The following is an 18,883-nucleotide window of genomic DNA, read 5'->3' as shown; positions in this document are numbered from 1 at the left end:
GGAACGGGGGGGGGGGGGGGGCGGTGTAAACCCGGGCGAGACCATTGGGGAAGGTGGTGGGGGGGGGGGGTTAGCTTTTTTTTTTTAAAAATAATTATTATTTTCTAACGAACCGCAGAGTAAAAACCAGCACAAAGAATCTGAGAGCCACGTTTGCTTTATTGAAGGTCACTACACGACGTCAAGCAGTAAGGCAACAGCCGCCTGCGGGGAAGGGGACAGGGACACGCCAACACTGTTCCTATCGCTACCAGCACGTACAGGGAGGGGAAAATTAACCTCACGGAGCTAATTAGGCCACTCGCAATGTCACAAATCGATGCACCTTTTTGTTTGCAGTGAGAAACCGAGCGTTGGCGAGCGGGTCGTGCAGACACCGGCCTCGGCTGGCCACCGGCTCGTCCCTCAAAAGCTCTTTTCTGTATTTGCGTCGCAAGGGTAGCGGCGATTTCGGCTACCGAAGAGGAGAATTCACAGCCAAAGGTTAAGCGCTTCGTTATCTGGAGAGGTAAAGCCGCAGCAGGCACTAGCACTAGACGTGAACTACGAACTACAAGTTGTAAACTCTGCGCGTAACCTACGCGAAGTGGTAAATGCGATGCCTCGCCGCCCCGGGGCCAGCGGTGGGAACCAGGCTGCCTCCCGGCACGCTGAAGGACGCCGAGGGACGCCGAGGCAGGCTTCTCACGCTGCGGAAGATGTTTTCGGGTGCCGCACCCCCCGGTGAGCAGGCAGCCTCATCCCGCCCTGCTGCGCGGAGGACTGGCAGCTCCGGCAAGACAGCCGTGGCACGCGTGGCTCCGGCAAGGCCGCCGTGGCCGGCCGGTGTGCGCGGCTTTCCCAGCGGGGCAGCAGATTGGAGCCCATGGGAAACGTTTAACAAAAGGTCGATGTCTGAACTGGGAATGCTCTGCAGGAAGAGCCATCTCACCCGCTTGCACTGTTACTGGGAATTCAGCACCCTGGATACACCGCTCTTAATTACTTAGCTTGGACTAGAGCCCAATTACACCCCGGATAAATTACCTTGTGGTACCGCGTGTGCTAGTTAACGTGTAACCGTCTTTCCCCCTTTACACCTCCCTCCCGCCCTAACTGAAAAAAAGACAGAGGATGAACTCAAACAGCCTCTGTAGTTTTGTGTATACCAGACCTCATCTTAACTCTCCCGGTTTCATACTCTGATCCCTCCCCCTATTAACACACGTTAATTGATCCGAAGACTGCCAGGCAGCCTCTCCGGAGCGCCCCTGCCTCACTCAAGAGCTGTACCAGAACCTGAATTCCCAGCTCGTAGCACATCGTGTTCCCACATCCACCCGCAACAGAGCAGGCTGACAGCGGGCTCGGCTGCCAGTCAAATCCGTGAACACTACAGTACGCTACGTTGTGAGTTTAAAGGCAAACTGATCATTTCCTTTCTGAAAACAGACGGATCGCCTTGGCTAAGCGAGCTACGTATGCCAGAGTAGTAGGGTTGGATGCCCCAATTCCCTGCAGCTGAGGTATCCTACGAGGAAGCAGAAAACCCAAAAGAAACCATCGTGCTGCTGCCAATAACGCGGCAGACATGGCCACCTCTTAAAACGTTTGTTCAGGAAGGGCACGGCTCTGTGTGAAAACGAATTTGTTTGCTATTGAGTAGGTAACATCAGGTTTGTGGGCTGACATGAAGAAAAAACAATACGGGTTCTTTTCTGTTGATAAAACCAAATTCAGCCAGGCGTAGTGCAGATCTGGAGAGAGCGAGCTCTTCCTCTGTGCTGAGACACGTGCTGCAAGTTAAACTAGCCTGTGGCGGCGTGGGGAAGCAGAGCGGTAGTTAGTGGGCACTACGACAAGAGGAGAGAGAACAAACCATCCCAAACCACGGCACCCTCAGCCACCTCCTCGCGGCCCGGCTGGGGCCCGTGGCACACACCCACACACGACAAAGGAGCTCTCGCAGAAAGCTTCGCCAGGCGCTTTCCTCACTGCGACAGCCCGTCCTGCGGCCAGCCGTCGGGGCGCAAGCGTTGGGAGCGTTTACGGGAGCACTGGACCGAGGCTGAGCTCCACGTGATGGGTGAGCCAGACAACCCCAGAGGTATGATCACCTTCCTCGCTGGGCCGGATTAGACCGGTGAGGATTTTAAACTCGTGCTTCATCTTGAAACTCACGGTCACTTCGCCCTCTTCTTTCTGCGGGGTGACCTTGATGAAAACTCCTACCTTATTGGCTTTTCTGAAGGCAATAACGCTGCAAGGCAGAAAACAAAAGAACACTGGGTCAGCCAAGTTCTCAAACCATTCTTCTGAGAGATTTATTCTGACGCCACATTAAGAGGGATGCTCAGTTTACGGCCCGTGGGCCCTGCTAGAACAGCTGCCCTGCTTTGTAGCTTACTCCCTGCTGCTTTTTTTGCAGGGGGCTCACAGCCCCTCAGGATCGGAACGTGGGTTCCCCCCTTTACGCTGACAGCTGCTGGCACATCGCTCAAACACAACACGCCTGCTTCGGCCACGGGAGTTATGTACCCAGCTGTGCAACGAGGGAAGGGCCACAGTACGCAGCTCAAGCTGCTCTGTAAGAGGCTGCAGAACGTATTCCATTTTGAAGGCTGGAGGTGACTCTGTCACACACCCTACTGTGTAGTTCTCACCGCCACCGTGAACCCCCTGCTTGCAAAGGGAAGGATTACACAGAGTATTCCTGGAGAGAATTAGTACCACCACCTAAAACTCAACTGCTCTAACAGCACACCTTGCCTCAAAGGGAACAAACGTCTCCTGAATAGTCCAAACCACAAGCAGAAAGATTTGCATTGCTGATCTCCGACTCCCCCAAAAAAACACCACCACCCCCAAGAAAACCTGGAAAAAAAACCCCAAAACATGCTGAAGACAGAGAGGAAAACGAGTTACTTGGCTGAAGTGCCAGAATCCCCACAGGACAGAAAACACTCACTCAGGGTCATCCTGGAAGTCTTGAGGCTCTGCCAGCTCATCATATTCTGCCGCAGCATCTTTGCCAGCCAGAATAAGCTCCTTGGGAGGAACTGCCACCTGAGACAGAACACGAAGAGAAGCAGCCTTTCAGCACTGATCACCACCTACACCGCGAGCAGGAGAGAGCCCTCGCCTTCTGAGGGCTGCTTTACTACGGTTTAACAGAAACATGATTCATCCTCGGCTTTCCTCCACTCTGGAACCAGCTGGTTACCACTCTACCAGTGAAACCGTGTATTTCTCCCTTGGGGTCTGGTACTCAAAGAACAGATGCAACTTCGAAATACTTTATGAGCTGATGTTTACATTGGTGACAGTCATTTAAGCTCCAAGGAGGAAAATGCAAGACAGTCAGCAGGGACTGAAGGACACATGGAAAGTGTGACCTGTGGAAGGATAAAAGGGAGTGGAAAGCCTTGGCAGAGGCCTGGGCTCGCACAGCAGGAGGGTACAATACCTTGGCAGTGCTGTTGATGTTGTCAGGGTCTCCCTCCTCACACTCCAGCAGTGTGACATGTGTGATGTTCTCCACTGGATTGGTCAGAGTCAGAAGGACTTGACTCTCCTGGGGAGATTCAGGAATCACAGTTCAAGAAGCAATTCCTCTAAAATTCATCGTTATCATTAGCACCTCCATCTTCTGTGACTGATCAACACCTTCAAAAAACTGCATCACATATCCATCCCACCAAGAGACGGATAACAAACACCCCCAGTCCATAAGAAAGGTGTCAATGCCATGCAGCACTCCTTCTTAATATATGAAATACACGTCTTTGGAATCTAGCCAAGATCTCAACTCCACACCTTTTATTCTTCAGATATTGGCGTGTGCTTGTGATGCCAGATGTCACACTGCACGGTAATCTACTCCTGCAGAGTGACAAGTACATGCAGCGTTATTCTGACCACTCCCTTAAACCTTGCACCCTCTCTAAACAGAGAGAGCAAAGCCCTCAGGGAACAATCATCACACCATGTCATTTTCCAAAAAGATCCCACATCCGCACCTCCCGGCTGTGTCTCACCCCAAGGTGTTTCTGGAAAAAAACTACTGACCTTCATGTAGCGCAGGTTGGGAATAGACATGATTCTCACTTCAGGGATATAGTTACTACAACAAGAACAAAGCAAACGACCGTGACAGACTGTGTTGCTGTTGATAACCTGCCTCTCGAAGTAGAAGGATGTATTCGCAGACATCCATCTAACTCATTCAATGCTATTAGAGCTTAGCTTACATTAAAAAGAAAAATGAAGTGCCCTTTTGCTACAGAAGCCTAATCCTACAAAATCCTGCTACCGTGTGGGGCTGGCACAGCATGCAGTGCCTTTTTCAAACTGCTAAAATCTTCAGCAAACTTTTTAGTAGATCAGGAAGCAAACCTATTACACATAAGCTAAATAGGTTTAAAAAGGTGATTACACCATCCTAAGAGATGACACAACCATACAAGGGGTCAAATCAAGAGCACAAAAGAAATGAAAATAGAAAGCATTAACTAAGTGTTGACAGGCATTGCTCTCCCCAATCCCCGTATCTTACTTACACAGCAACCAGCTGGATCTTGAATTTGATAGATGTTGGATTGAATTCTGGTTTGCTCAGGTTATGTTCACATAGCTAGACACAAAGATATTTTAGTCAGCACCAAAAGACAGTCTCCAGTCACACACCGAAGAATCAGAGCTGCAAGCACAGTGCCACTAGCCACGGCATTACCGGCCTCTAGCACAGCGCACATAAAAACTACCTTGGGACGCGTGTAGCCATAGCTGTGTCAAGTTACTGATACTCCAAAAACGTCATATCCAGCACTAGCAGCGCAATTTCAGAAACACGAGATTTGGAATCAGGCTTAAGAACACTTGGACACTCACTGACTGCAGCAGGAAGAAGGCACGAGTACCTGCAAGCCCTCTGACTTACACTTCAGAATCCATTAAAAAAGCAAAGAGCTGGAACTCAAGACTGATCTCCTCATAAGCTGCTCTTCAAACACAGGCTCAGCCTGACACTACTTATTTCTGAGAAAATATTCTGCATTTGCAAAGCATTCTGTATCTTAAATACTTACAAGATTATTGCTCTATTACTCTGGGAACTAGATAAATATCCCTGTTTCACTGAGAAAGCAAGCACCTTTTTAAGATCACATAGTAAGCCAACAGCAGAACTTGGATTTAATTCTTGCCAGTCTTCACTTACCAGCTCTCTGCTTTTCTTCTCTGAAATATCCTCTTTCTGCCTTCACTCTAAGGGCACTTCCCGTATTCTGCACTGCCTCTCACTAATGTTTGCTGACTTGATTTTTGGTTTTAGTAATAGCAGGTTTTTTTAAATTCTGACTGTACTGGCAGCCTTCTAGGATTCCTTGGCTAGGCAGAGCACACAGACCCCCACACAAACCCACCTTTGTATCTTTATGCATCTTTGACAATGTTGTCTCCCTTCCACAATCTTCGTCATGTCAGAGATGCGACAGCCTCCCTCATCTCCTAGTGCTCTTACCAGTAATTTGGTTGAGAGCTTCCAACAACCAGAAGCATCTGAGCAGTTTCTTTTAAGAAGAAATACACAGCCCGCTTCCCACAATCCAAGTTCTGTGAGCCTAGAAAAAGCGCTTTTTTGCATTTAATTACCTACCCGACAGCGCAGTGAACGTTTGATCAGGAGGTGCTTATGACGTGGGTAAAGCTGGGAAGCACAGATCGGCTGGAAGTCAGGCTGCAGCAGACGCTGACGCAGAGTTGTCACTGGGTGCACAACAGAAAGCCAGATCAATAATTTTGTCTTTATTAATTAATTGAGACATTACTATATCTCACTCAAGTACTGAAACTCGAGCTAGATTGCACACATGCACTGGCGTATGAGCAAGCGTGCCACGCACTGTGTGCGGACATGCTACAATCTCTAAGAAACTTAATTTCACCTGCACCCATTATTTCAGAAGCCACTGGCAAGTATCACTATTTCTAGCAGTGAATGAATGAAGGTAAGAGTTGTAGAAAGGGCTGCCCTGACTGGGCACGGTAACACTAGAGCAACATCAGTACCAGCCCAGGAGAAAGAAGGGACCCTGATCTCTATTCAAAGCTCAGCTGGGATGGAAACAGAATTTTGGAATCATCTAGAAAATAAGTTCTTTCCCTGCCATGGGCAAATCAGTTTTCATGGCTTTGTTACCCTCACAGCTGGGTGCTGCACGAGTACAATATACAGCTTCTCAGCAAGGAGTTTGCGTAACTCAGACTCACGCATAGAATTAGTGACTACATAGTTCCCAAGGCAAGGAACTCCAGCAGCCAAACTTCCCATGGGTTTCTCCCAAAAAACAGGCTCCGCACTGTTCCCAGTGTCTAATAGGCAGTGAGCCACCTGGCAGCCTTTCCCTCACTGCGGGGAACCACGAAAGTTGTCTTCTTTACCAGCATCATATTCTCACAATGCTGACAGTCTCATGAGAAAAGAAGACCAAGATGATCTACCCCTTTCCATAAACCTTTCATGAATTAATTAATATTGGCAGACTTTGTAGGCCTGCAGGACTACCGAGAACATCTGTCCTACTTAGAGCCACCTCAGCAGGACATCCAAATCGCTTCCTGTACCTGCTGTTTTATCCCACTCGTTCCCAAGTTTTGTTGACCAATTTACAATATTTGCCGATTAAATCATGAGCCAGCTAAATAACTGGCAAGTGTATGCAAGCTGTTCCAAGCTGATGTCAAAGTAATGCGCAATTGTTACTTAACAGGTCAGTTAAGGTTCCAACTCCCCAACAGCTCAGCTACTTCCTTATTTCCTGCTATTATTTGAAAAAGGACGTCAGCTCTTTTCTCCATCCAAAACTTGACACTTCACATGCAGAGAAATTAAGGTCAGCAAGAAAATGAAGCAACCGTTAAGAGGCCTGACGTATTTGGCTCTGAGCTTTCCATGTGCAACATGAAGCTGAAGCTGCATTCAAAGTTACCACTTAAGAAGTCACAAATTTCCCACCATTTCAATCCCAGCATAAAAATTACTAAAACCTCAGGCCATTCGGAACCCCACTGACAAGGTTCCAGGCACCGCCCATGTTATAAAATGTAAGGGCAAAAGTGACAGAATATTAAGGTGTTACCTTCTGTCAAATTGATTGGTCTTGTGTAGTAATCCTCAGGAAGAGGTTCCACTTCTTCCACTGCATCAGCTGGCTCAATCTTGATCTCCTTCTGGTCCTCTCCTTCTTTCAGTCTGAAGCAAAGTGAGGGACAACTTGGTCATAAAATACAGCACGCGTGCTCTGACAGACAGCAACAGCAGTAACTGCATTGTAACACAGAAGGCAGCGAGAGCCGAGATTGCAAGACAACAGTAACTGCACAAGGACGTCAGCAGTCGCTTGTTTCTAGGAGAAAGCAAAACACCTGGAGCTGCTGCACAGAGATGCCCGAGCATTTGACACCTCTCTAACACTCCAAAGAAGAAAGCTCCTTTCACTGCTATCTGCTAATACGTTCATCATCTTTCTGAAGTTGCTTTACTGTTCTGTAGGAGGTTGCCTACACCTCCTATCCTTCCCACAAAGGTAACCCCAACCCTGAGACTCACGAGAGTCCAGCGAGGGCACTGATCGGTGCGCCGGGCCTCTGGCGTTGAAGCCTGGTTCCCAAGCCATATTTGTCCTACAAGGAAAAAAGGAACTGTCAGCTTCAGATCTACGTCCTGCCAGGACAAAAAGACCTCCTGCAAACTCATCCTTTGAGCTGCATGACAAGCATAGGGAGACAAGCAAAGGAAAGCAGAAAGGGAAAGGTATTCAATGCTTCCCGAGACTTTTTTTTTCCCCTGCTCAAACTGTTAGTAAGGAGAAAACAATTACCACCACACTGCAGACAGGGAGAGACAGATGTGGCTACTGCTTATAAAGCTTTTGCTCTTTCCTTAAATCACTAGCCTGCACTACTGACACGTTCTTCCCTTGATCTTCTCTTCAGAGCAACTGCATGTCAAGTAGTGCAGAACGAGAGCTCAGCTGCCAAAAGAACTGGGTCGATGTGGGCATGCGTCCATCTGAGACGCTCTGTAGCACTACTGGAGGCAGCTGGAAGGTTCAGCCTCCTATGAGCCTCATTACCTACAGGTCTCTCTTGCCAGGCACCACCAGTTAGCAGGAATAGCTGAGCTACTCCTCAGCTTTCTATAGCTGAACCGTACACAGGGTGCCTGGAGGCAGAAATCTTCCTTCTGGGCACTACTGAAAACCTGAATTTTCACCAAATGAGAAATCTGAGCATCAGCCTACTCTGGTGATTTTTCAAGGATCAGAAGATCGATGTTAGTGCCGTCTGCCTCAGGCAGGCAGACAGCTGTGTCTCAGCCAAGCTTTGTGAAGGACTGCTTTTCAAGTGTGCGTTACTTACCCAAAGACACTGCCCTGTTTGTAAGCTAACAAAAAATATTTTTTTTTTGTAATAAATGTTACCCTGTAACTAGTTAGCCTTCACGTGCATTTGTTCTAGGCACATCCAAGTCAGAGGCCCTGAGGCAAGGTGAAGAGTAGGATCTGTTACTGCCCTTTGGTTGGTACCATGAGAGCTTTAACACCAGCAGAAACCGTGAAAAGACTTACCACTACGTGTATAGTGTGTTGCTGCGGAGAGCCCCCAAAATAGCAGCAGGTAGCAACGGAGACAAAAAATGCAGCCATAAGACACAAGCAAGGGCACAGAGCAAGCACAGTTAATTGAGAAGTAGCAAGCATATGCAGAGTCACCCAGCTAAATGAAATAAGCATTTACCTGCCAGTTACAATAAACAAGTCATTCGGGCCACAACCAAGTCTTAAGGTTAATTTCAGTTGAGACTTCATGCAGAAAAGCGCCAGACAATCCTGATCTAACTGTTACTGAGCTGTGGTATGCAACTGTCCTGCGAAAGAGCTACCACTGGTATTGTGACTGCGGTTGCACTGCATTTCACTGCTGGATAACATATTCCTTTGCACAGCAAGTGTAAACTCTTCTGGCATTATCAGAGAGGACTATGAGAGAGAGAGGCAATGTAATACGCAATAATGGGTGTAAAACCACTTGTCCCCAAAGAAACCCATGTGCCCTAGCACATTTTCTTCATGTTCTCAATAAAAAAAAAAAAAGCTGAGTAGCCCTATCGTGCTACCAACTATCTAATTTTCCAAGCCGAGGCTGTTGTGCAGCACTTTTCCTGCTCCAAGAGCACCGTAATCCCAGCTCACCGAAAAGGCCAGGGGCATGTAGTTTCGGCGCCGCACCAGCTTCTTTCGGTCCCGCTCGATCTTCTCTTTCTGAGCCAACTGCTGGTAGTACTCAACCAGTTTGTTAATCTGGAGGGATGAAAAGGAACAGATACCCAGTGAAAGAGGAACAAATGCCGGATCAGCTGCTATTTGCTTGTGAATGAGCTGGGGTTCCTGCTACTCGTTTCGCTCCGTTCCTAGGACCAGCTGTATTTTGAAGGATATACGTTAAAGAAGCCTGCATGTCTTAACATTTCTTAACCCAACTGCAGGTGACAAACTGACCCTCCTGTGGGAATGGCGTCTATCAGAGAGCAGTGTCCAGTTCTCCCTGTGCAGTCAGGCAACTGAGACTTTGTTCAGGCAGTTGCCATGACTGGACAGAGTAATGCCACGTGGCCAAAAATGGGCAATTTGGATTAGTGGGACAAACAGCATCTTTTCCCCCCTCAGAGGCTGATCACATTTAGTGTAGAGCCCTAGCCAGTGACAGCAAAGGGCAGTAAAAGTGCAGTTCTGTTTTCCAGATCCTAGACACACTCTTGATCGGAAAACAGCTTTTTTGACATACATACGCAGCATATTCATTGGTGTCATTTTAACAGCACTATTAGATAGGATGTTTTCAACTGAGTTTCTTCTGAAAAGGAGATTTTATACCCCGATATCCACAGGAGAGCCTCTAAGAGGCCTTCCTTCCATTGAATTCAGTCAAGGTGGAGATTAGGAACTGGAACTGGTATTTGAAGGATTATATAAATGCAGAAATAGTGATTGAGAGGGCCTGGGGTCTCTAACAGCTCTTTCTAGCTGATGCGCCTCAGCCTAAGCATGGCCTTTCCCCTCACTCACCCTCTGTGTGTGAGGATTCTCCGGCTCCTGCCAGCCACCACTAGCTGCATGAGAAAGAGAAAAAACAAAGTCCTCAGGAAAAGATTTCCAGACTCTACACAGAAATCACATCTAACACCCAACTATCTCAGTCTTACTCATGAAATATGACATTCCCTGGTTTTTCTACACTTCCCATTGCAATTCTTTAAGTTCACACCTGCACAAATATACACCTCTGCAAGCTTTTCACAGGCAGGTTTGGGCTGAAGGTGCCTCAGCAGCTTTTATACAGTGTTTTTAAACAACTGCTGTTTGAGAGAGACTCAGGACAGCACCTAGGAGTCACTTTAGCAGCAGGTACATGAGTTTACAAGAACAGTCTCTTATTACTGGCTGCCATGTCCCTGCATCTTCAGCTCCCAGTCACATCAACACTGGAAGTCAGAGGATCTGCTTGGTCTACTCAGCCCCATTTCTGGAGCCTGACAGATATTTTCTGCATGTCTTATGCACCAAGAAATAGATGAAAGTTTTGTTCCAGCGCTGTTGTGAAGAGAAAAAAACAAGTACAAACACTGACTAGCAACTCTGGAATAAGCCTGAGTGAACAAAAGTGACAGAAAATAAATTAGATGCTTACGCTGTCAGACTGAGTGGCTTCAAAGTCTCTGAAGGTACACAAACAAGACCTCAACTGTGGGGAGAGCGCACCAACTAAACAAGCCCCTCGTTTGACAGCTTTCTCACTAGTCAGGTAACAGAAGCATGGAAGTGGGTCATATGTTCCACTAACTCAGCTCAGCTCTTCAGATGAGACTTCAGCAACAAACCATTTTCCTGTGAATTTCCAACTGTGACTCAAAACCTGGACATATATCACGTATATCATACGGCCAGAAACTAATTTGATTATCTGTTACCTTCAAAACACATACTGGGCTCCTGCTGTTATTTAGTTTTCTCTCTTTGACTATCACTTACCAACAGACTTGTCTGCCATGCCCACATCCCGGGAAGTCCAGCGGCAAAATCCACAGGCCAAGTAATACGCTTTCTTCATGGTAGTCTTGGCCGGATCGTCAGGGAGCGGAGCAGGAATGCTCGTGGCCCGGGTGGAAAGGGTGTGCATGCAGCAGGGGCAGTCAAAGCAGTTCGCACACCTGGAAAGAGGAAGGCCTGTAAGAGAGTGCTCTGACAGGGATCCCAGGCTGAGGAAAATGCTCTCAACAGGCAAATCAAGATCAAACCAACAGATCTTTTCATCTTATACAACAGCAGTAGGAAAAAAGGGCGACAGAGCCATCAACAGAAACAGGAGGGGTTCAGAGTCAACACAAGAATGGCGACAGTGAGAAATACTGGGCGATACTAAAAAACCCTTTGTATTATGAGAGCAGGTCATCAAAAAAACTAGAACATGAAAAGCACCTGATATATCATGGAAAGACGCTTATTCCCCAAAACAGACTAAAAGGTAACAAGAAGCGATGTAATTTCTGAAGAGAGTTTCAGATACATGTGTGATCAGGTGTTGATTAAGAAAGGAGCCATTTAAAATAGTGCGTCTTGACGAAAAAAGCCAAAGTGATCTTACCTATTCTTCTTCAGCTTGGCTTCGGCTGAAGGCATGTTTTCCAGGCAGCTGGGGCAGTAGTGAGAGTCCACCTGATGAACAAGACGGTCACATCACACTTCCCGGCATGGGTTTGTCTAGACAGCACGCTGGCAGCAGCCTGAGACTCTGCTGTGCGATTTGACAAGGCTTTGTGTCTGGCAACGGACAGGCGAAGTCTGTGAAGACTTGAGACATTTTTTATTGTCTGAAATCTTAGCCCATCTCAGCCAAATTTTGGTCTTTAATAATGTAAGTCAGAAGGTTTCTTAAGTCAGGATAAACTACTCTGCCTAGCAAATAGGAAAAGGACAACGGGGTATTTTGTGGTTACCAGAATTTGATTTTTCAGCTTTAACAGCAGGTTTTAACATGCTATTTTCCATTTGTATCTACATTTATTCTGCCCTTGTACTTACACTGGTCAGAAATCCACGTGTTTAAAAAATGTATTTTATCTGTCTGCTGACACAAAATAATTTTGCCAATTAAAACAACAGCAGCAAGAAGGGGTCCCCTTCCTGAAGAGGAAATCAAACTTGACGTTAAACATGGAAATGCACGATGACTGTACCCTATGGAGGATTCATAACAGATGCAGCCTGGAGACAAATCTATTTTCTGCTCTTCAGAGGCTTTGACATTTGCGAAGAGGTACCTCTTCTGAGATCTGGGTTGCATGGTCATTCTTTTAGGGCTTTTCAAATCTACTGTCATTTCTTAATTCACCCAGACTTATAGAAAATCGATGTTACCCATTTTACGATGATGACCTGAGCAGTGGCGTGAGCAGCCCCAGGACCGAGGCTCGCCCCTGCTCTGCTCCTGCAGGCCCCCAGGCCCCAGCAGACCATCGCCCCAGCCTGACGACAGCCTACAGCCCAAGGCTCCAGCCATACCTGGACAAAGAACAAACCCTCCACAGCAGAAACCCCGCTGTATAACGTGGGGGAAAAAAGCTCATCTGGGTGGAAATAAATTCACATTAAATAATCTGAACCCCGACTTCATTCTCAAAGCAAGTACGATGCTCTCGGGCCTCAGCACGCTGAAGGCCTGGGTTTTGTTTTTGCGCGGGCCGCAAGCTCCACCACATCCAGCCAATCTCGGCAAGGCCTGGGGGCCGTCTGATGGCAGCGCTGCCCCTGTGAGACAGCCCCCGCCCGGGAACGCTGCGGGAGCTCCCGGCCCTGCTCGGTCTTCGCCCCAGGCCGGGTCCCAGGGAGGGGTGCGGGTCGGTGGGTGTCCCTGCCCCTCCCCGGCCGGGCCCGATGGGGACGTGGGCGTGGAAGGGGGTCCCTGTCCCCCCGCCCCGGCTGGGCCCGTGGAGGGGTGGGGGGTCCCCGGCCGGGCCCCGCGGAGGAGCCGTTCTGGGTGGGGGGACATCCCCGACGCCCTGGTACGGGCGCCTCAGCCAATCACAGCCCCAACTCCGCCGACGGACAGGCGTGCACAGCCAATCCAATGCAAGACACCGCCCTTTCCTTCACCCGCTTACCAATCAAGCCGCTCTATGAAGCCACCGCTGTGCCCACCCCTTAGCCGCGCCACCAACCAATAGCAGAGCAGACGGAGAGCGAGCGGCAGGAGACCCGCCCAATCGCTGCGCGCAGAGAGAGCAACGTCCCGCCCCGTCCCACCCGGTCTGCGGGCGCGGCGTTGCCGGTCCGCCGTTACCTCATGCGAGACGCACTCCAGGGAGCGGAGCTCGGTGCAGTACCGGCAGAAGTACAACTGCGACAGCGGCGCCCGCATCTCCTTCTTGCCGCGCACCAGGTACAGCACCCGCTCCGATTGCAGCAGCGACGCCATCTTGAGAAAGGGGGCGGTGGCCGACGTCGTGCGTCACGGCGTCGCCGCGCTCACGTGGCTCCGGCGGGATGGGGCGGGGGCCGCGGCGTGCGATGGCCGCCGGGCTGCGGGGGGCTTTGTTCTGTCGCTTGTTACTGGGGAGGAGAGACCGACCCCCCCCCGGCTCCAGCCTCCTGTCAGGCAGTTGCAGAGAGCGATGAGGGCTCCCCTCAGCCTCCTCTTCCCCAGGCTGAGCCCCCCCAGCTCCCCCAGCCGCTCCTCCCCAGCCTTGTGCTCCAGCCCCTGCCCCAGCCTCGCTGCCCTGCTCTGGCCACGCTCCAGCCCCTCCATGGCCGCCTTGGGGTGAGGGGCCCAGCGCTGAGCACAGGATTCGAGGGGCGGCCTCACCAGTGCCCAGCACAGGGGCACCATCACCTCCCTGCTCCTGCTGGCCACACTATTCCTGGTACAAGCCAGGATGTTACTGGCCTTCTTGGCCACTTGAGCACACCGCCAGCTCACATTCGGGTGGCTGTCTACCAACACCCCCAGCTCCTTTCCCTCCAGGCAGGTCTCCAGCCGCTCTTCCTGAAGCCTGCAGAGTTGCACGGGGTTGCTGTGACGCAAGCGCAGTTCTTCACACCCCAAATCTGATTCCTCTTTGGTCTCGTGGTCGCCAAGATGAGATCCTGGCAAAACCAAACTTCCCCGTGTCGTGGGATATGCAGAAAAGCGTGATGTCTCCGTGTGCTGCACTGTCTGTCCAGAGGGCAGAGTTTGCATCAGCAAACCGCCTCCGGTTTGATCCCAGTCACGCCACCCAAGCATCCGTCCTGGGTTGTTGTTCCCCAACACGCCTGTGTCCGCGCAGTGCCCAGCGTCAGCCCCTGGCCCCTGCCCAGAGGAAACCCCTGCCCACAAGGATCCGCTGCTGCTCATGATAAAGCCCCCACGTGCTTTTTATCCCACAGCGGCAGCTGGAAGGGGACACGCCATTGGGAAGGCAGGGAGGAGGCTGCCTGCGGCTGCCTGTGCGCTGCTCCCGGGGGAGCGGGGAGCTGCATGCCCGGAGGCCAGGGGTGTCTGAGAGCACGCGGTGGTGGTTTCTGCCACCGGGAATCTGGCAAGTTTCCCTAGGAAAGCCAGGGTGAAGGGTGCGGGTCCCACTGTGGGTGACGCTGGGCTTGTGTCCCAGCAGGAAAATCAGAGCATCCCACCTTGCTTCCCTGAGCCGGCTGGGAATATCTGCTGCTGGCTTTGCCCTTCAGCATCGCCGACAGAGTGGAATATTCCACTGGGCAGCAGAAACGCTGTTCCCAGCCAGTGGGCCGAGGTCCGCTGCCTCCCCAGAGATGCCCCCTGCCCCTGTCTCTGTAAATCAGCCCTGGCCCGAAGGCCTGGGGAGCGCTGCTGGTGCCTCGCCGCTGGGGTTTTATGGAGGGTCTCGGTGGTTTTGCTTTTCCCTCTTGCCCCGGGCCTCGCAGGCGAGCGGGCGCGTGTGAGCCCTGCTGCTGGCAAGGCAGGAGGGGAACGGGAGCAGGGAGCAGCCCTTCATTAAGCTGTTAGGCTGTGAAACGTCCCCACGGTGCCCCCCTGGCACCCGAGACCTTCAGCCTTGGCTCCAGGCGGTCTCCCCGAGTAGGACCCCATCCCGGGGGGGGGGGGACGAGCTGGGGTATGCTCTTCCTTTATCCCGCTGCAGAAAGAAGGTCCTGTCCTCCCTCGTCCTCCCTTCCCTTCCTTTCCTTTCCCTTCCTTTCCCTTCCCTCCTGTCCCGCCTCGGGCCGGGCCGGGCGGGGCCAGGCGGAGGCTCCCTCCCCCGGCGGGGATCCGACCGCCGCCTTTCGCCGGAGCCGGGCAGCGCTGCAGGTAGGAGGGCAGGCAGGGCAGGCAGGGCAGGGCAGGCTGCTGCTGCCACCTCTCCCCCCGTAGCGGGGGCTCGTCCCCCCCGTCCCCGGGCTGCCGGAGCCTGGAGCGGCTGCGGGCAGGACGGAGGGGGCTCAGCCCGGTGCTCTCGGTCGTGTCCGGGACCCACGGAGGGGTGCCCGCTCCCCACCCCTCAGCCCCGCACCCTGCTGCTAATTAAGCCATTAACGCCGTGACTCAGCTGGAGGCCCCCCGGGGGGGGCGGGAGGTGCGGGGCTCCCCCGGAGCGAGGGGGGCTCCGGTAGCCTCGGTCCCGGCGTCTCCCCACCCGATGACCCACTCGTGAGTGACCAGCGGGGTGCCTGGTTGTGGCTTTGCTTTATCGGCTCCTTTAACAACGGTAGCAATTAACAGGAAAGTTTTTCCTCTGGGCTCTGGGCTTTTATCCAGCTGCATTGAAGCGCGCTATAAATCCTGGGGCTTCTTGAGGGAGCCTTTGCTCTCAAAGGAGCCCGGGGCCAAGGCTGGACGTGCAGCGGGGTGCTCAGAGCGATGGGGGGGGTTCTGGCTATGGGAGGGATGGAGGGGGCTGCCCCATCACTTCTCTGCCTCTCCCTTGCAGGATGGACCTCCCTGACCCCACAAGTCCTGTCGCCCTCCCCAAGCACATCCTGGACATCTGGGTCATCGTCTTGATCATCCTGGCCACCATCCTCATCATGACAGCACTGGTGCTCTGCCCGGCCACTGCCGTCATCATCTACCGCGTACGAACTCATCCCACACGCAATGGCATCGTGTGAGGCGGAGGCGATGAGGGACGGCTGGCTTGCTGAGCAGGGGGCCACAGCCACGGGACCCTGTGCCGGGGACCCCACAGAGCCTGATGGGGCACCCCGAGAGCTGAGGAGAGATGGGCAGGAGCCGGGGTGGGCCAGCACCCGGGCGCCTGCCCCTGTACCTGGTTCTCGCCGGGTGAACCCACTGCCTCCTATTGACCCACCGAGCTCACGGGGACCGTTGGGGAGATGGTGGCCTTGGCACCAGCGGGGAGATGTGTGACTTTGCGGACGCGTCCAGCTAGAAACGACTCGCTCCCATGAGGCAAGCAGGCTGGTCTCACCTTCGCTGCTGATCCCGTCTCCTCCCAGGCAAGCAGCAAGGAGTGGAAATGCCCAGCAAAGTTATTTCTTCTTTGGAGTCCCAGCTGTGGGGAAAGAAGGGTTAAAGCAAGATGGATGTGACTTTTGGTTGTGCATTTGGAGACTCGGCTAAAAGCATCAGTGACAGAGCCTGTCCTGGCTGCACAGCAGGCGTGCAGCTGGCGTCAGCTTCTCCTCTATCAGATATCTGCTGAAAATGTAGGAAAACCCTATGGAGTGCTCGGTTCCTCTGGGTCTCGTGGGGCAGAGGAGTGTGGGCAGCTCCTGCCAGCCTGCACGCCGGCTGCCCTTGGTGCTCCTGCCGATGGCGAGGGCCCCCAGCACTTGCCCGGCACGCCGGTCCTGTTGGGGGGGGTCTGTGCATCCCTCGCCTGGGCAGGCAAAGCGGGAAGAGCAGAGGGGTTCCTGCCCAGGCAGCGGCAAGGGACCACGTAAGCTCTTACATTGCACCTTGCTACGAAATAAATGGACTTTATTCTACATGTGCGCGTGTCGTGCAGCTCTGTCCGCACTACGGATGGTGTCTGGGTGCCCGTGCGCAGGATCTGAGATACTTTGCAGCCTCTCCAGAAACCCTCCCCGCGCTGACCTCCTGCACCGCCTTGGCTCGAGGTCCCCGGGATTCTTGCCCGGCCTTTGAGCCTGGTGGCCGCAGCCACGCGGACGGCACGCTGCCAGCCCGGCCCCACGCTCCGGGGGTGCAAACCCGAGTCTGGCTGCAATAGCGGCAGCAACCGTCAGACAGCGAGCGGGAAGGATCCCCAGGGACCTTCTGACAGCAGCAACGGCTGCTTTTCTCCCGCTTGGGCAACTGGCAGCGCTCCCCCTCCCTAGAGCCGGGCTCTGGTGTATGGCAGGAGTCTGGGGGCCAAAGCAGCATCCTGGTGACTCACGGCGAGAAAGGTGATGAATAATGAGATGAATCAGGCTGGGATGTAGGGAAATGCTATGGTGATGCTGGTGGGAATTGTTTAAATCCCGTTTTCTCTGCTGGAAAGAGCAACCAGCCCCACAGTGTTGGAAACCCTGCATCCCATCCCTGTGCAGCTTGATCCGTGACAGCCAGCATTGGGTTTGCTTTTGGCATCGGGGCCACAGGGGCAGGTGATTCCCAGAGAAGCAGGACCTTGGGCGAACGCTGCCTCCCCGGGGAGGGAGCCCCGCATGGGGATGCAGCCCCCGGGGAGCAGAAACGCCTGCGCTGGGGCTGCGGGCTGCGGTTGTGCCGGGGAGGGGGCGGACGCGTATTTCTTGCCCGGCCCAGAAACAAATTTCTGTTTCAAGCTGTCGTCTCTCTCTCTCCCCTCTCGAGTTGCAGAATTTGAGGCAAATAACCGGTTATTTTCCTGTTGTTCCCCCTCTCTCCCTCCCTTGCTGGCACGGTGCGGCAGCAGCTGGAGGAGATTATGGTTGTGCTGGGTGGGAGCAGCCCCGGCTCTGCTTTCCCCCCGCACTCCACCTCAGCGTCCCTTCCTTGGGGACACTGGGTGTGGGGACGGCCAGCAGCATCTGGCACCAGGAACCGGAGCTGAGCAGCTTTGCTATAAGAGGAATAGGGAAGAAGCCACAAATACTGGAGTGGTTTGAGAAGGAAGCCTGGTTTGGAGCAAAACACCGGAGGAAAAGCATCCAAACCACCCCCGTCCCTGCAGCCGTGCCCGGTGACTGTTCCCACCTCCCTGTGGGAGCAGCCGGGGGGTGCGAGAGTTTTCCTTTCATGGCAGGAGTTTTCTGGGAAGTTTCAAGCCCGTGGCAAACATTTCCAGGAACGGCATTGCAAAGCCTTGGAAAGACAGGTTCGCTCATGACAACAACAAACTGCACAGAGCAGAATGGCAGTGAGGGGAGAGCAGGGAGAAGCGGGGACGTTTTTAAAGCGTGATAATGGGGGGGATGGATTTAGACTGCTGCGCACTGTCGAGTTGGAAATTCCTCCTCCAGGACTGAGCAAGATAAGCAAATCCCCCTGTGGCCCTGGCTTTGGTGCCTGACCAGCGCTGGAGCTCGGAGTCAGTGTTTGCGTGGCGTTTCGCTGAGGAAAAATGCCTTTTCTCGCCTGTTGGGGAGCGGGTCCTGCAGCGGTGACGCTGTGCCAGGCAGGCGTGATGCGGGCGAAGAGGTGATTCAGCATCCGCCAGGATGTTTCCTTGCCAGTGCCGGCGGGTGCTGGAGCGTGGTGGGAGCCGTGCTGCTGCTGAGGGAGATGGATGATGGCAGCCCCGGCAGGGAGGAGGTGATGCCTCTGGGCAGCGATGAGAGCCATGATGGGGGTGCAAGCACCCGGCTCGGCTGCCTTATCCCTGCCGGACGGGGCATCGCGGACCCTGTGGCTCTTCAGGAAGGTTGTGGGGAGCTCCAGCGGC

At 52.8% G+C, this 18,883-nt stretch overlaps 2 protein-coding genes across 6 annotated transcripts; one reads left to right on the top strand and one right to left on the bottom strand.

Moving 5' to 3' along the window:
* Positions 1 to 141: 141 nt before the first annotated feature.
* DCTN4 (dynactin subunit 4) lies at positions 142 to 13,567 on the bottom strand. 2 transcript variants are annotated; one of them, XM_009466814.2, is made up of 14 exons: positions 13,378 to 13,567; positions 11,683 to 11,753; positions 11,070 to 11,248; positions 10,107 to 10,150; positions 9,234 to 9,341; positions 8,610 to 8,630; positions 7,589 to 7,662; positions 7,119 to 7,231; positions 5,636 to 5,745; positions 4,539 to 4,612; positions 4,048 to 4,102; positions 3,446 to 3,553; positions 2,948 to 3,045; positions 142 to 2,239 (listed from the first exon to the last, which is right to left on the bottom strand). In XM_009466814.2, the coding sequence occupies exons 1-14, from the start codon at positions 13,510 to 13,512 to the stop codon at positions 2,026 to 2,028; spliced, it is 1,404 nt and encodes a 467-aa protein (XP_009465089.1). In that variant the 5' UTR covers positions 13,513 to 13,567; the 3' UTR covers positions 142 to 2,025. The 2 variants fall into 2 exon arrangements, with proteins under 2 accessions (XP_009465089.1, XP_009465090.1); XM_009466815.2 differs by lacking the exon at positions 8,610 to 8,630 and having other exon boundaries at positions 13,378 to 13,566.
* SMIM3 (small integral membrane protein 3) lies at positions 13,319 to 17,000 on the top strand. Of its 4 annotated transcripts, none has more exons than XM_087753980.1 (2): positions 13,319 to 13,476; positions 15,980 to 17,000. In XM_087753980.1, exon 2 carries the CDS (start codon positions 15,981 to 15,983, stop codon positions 16,158 to 16,160), a length of 180 nt encoding a protein of 59 aa, XP_087610106.1. In that variant the 5' UTR covers positions 13,319 to 13,476; position 15,980; the 3' UTR covers positions 16,161 to 17,000. The 4 variants fall into 4 exon arrangements, with proteins under 4 accessions (XP_087610106.1, XP_087610108.1, XP_087610107.1 ...); XM_087753982.1 differs by lacking the exon at positions 13,319 to 13,476 and adding an exon at positions 14,446 to 14,614; XM_087753981.1 differs by lacking the exon at positions 13,319 to 13,476 and adding an exon at positions 15,230 to 15,360.
* Positions 17,001 to 18,883: the final 1,883 nt, after the last annotated feature.

Source organism: Nipponia nippon, unplaced genomic scaffold, assembly GCF_047370975.1.
Source record: "Nipponia nippon isolate SJK-2023a ecotype South Korea unplaced genomic scaffold, ASM4737097v1 scaffold_17, whole genome shotgun sequence".
NCBI classification, from domain to species: Eukaryota; Metazoa; Chordata; class Aves; order Pelecaniformes; family Threskiornithidae; genus Nipponia; species Nipponia nippon.
Note: the sequence above shows the minus strand (reverse complement) of the source record. Positions and strands in the feature narration are given on the sequence as shown.

What these genes read in the sequence shown, in the direction of transcription:
- DCTN4 (XM_009466814.2), bottom strand. Translation starts at nt 13,512, where the DNA reads ATGGCGTCGCTGCTGCAATCGGAGCGGGTGCTGTACCTGGTGCGCGGC. An exon ending in AGAATCCTCACACACAGAGG is followed by an intron (nt 9,342 to 10,106) that starts GTGAGTGAGGGG and finishes TCATCCCTCCAG; the next exon opens with ATTAACAAACTGGTTGAGTA. An exon ending in AACGTTCACTGCGCTGTCGG is followed by an intron (nt 4,613 to 5,635) that starts GTAGGTAATTAA and finishes CTTTGTGTCTAG; the next exon opens with CTATGTGAACATAACCTGAG.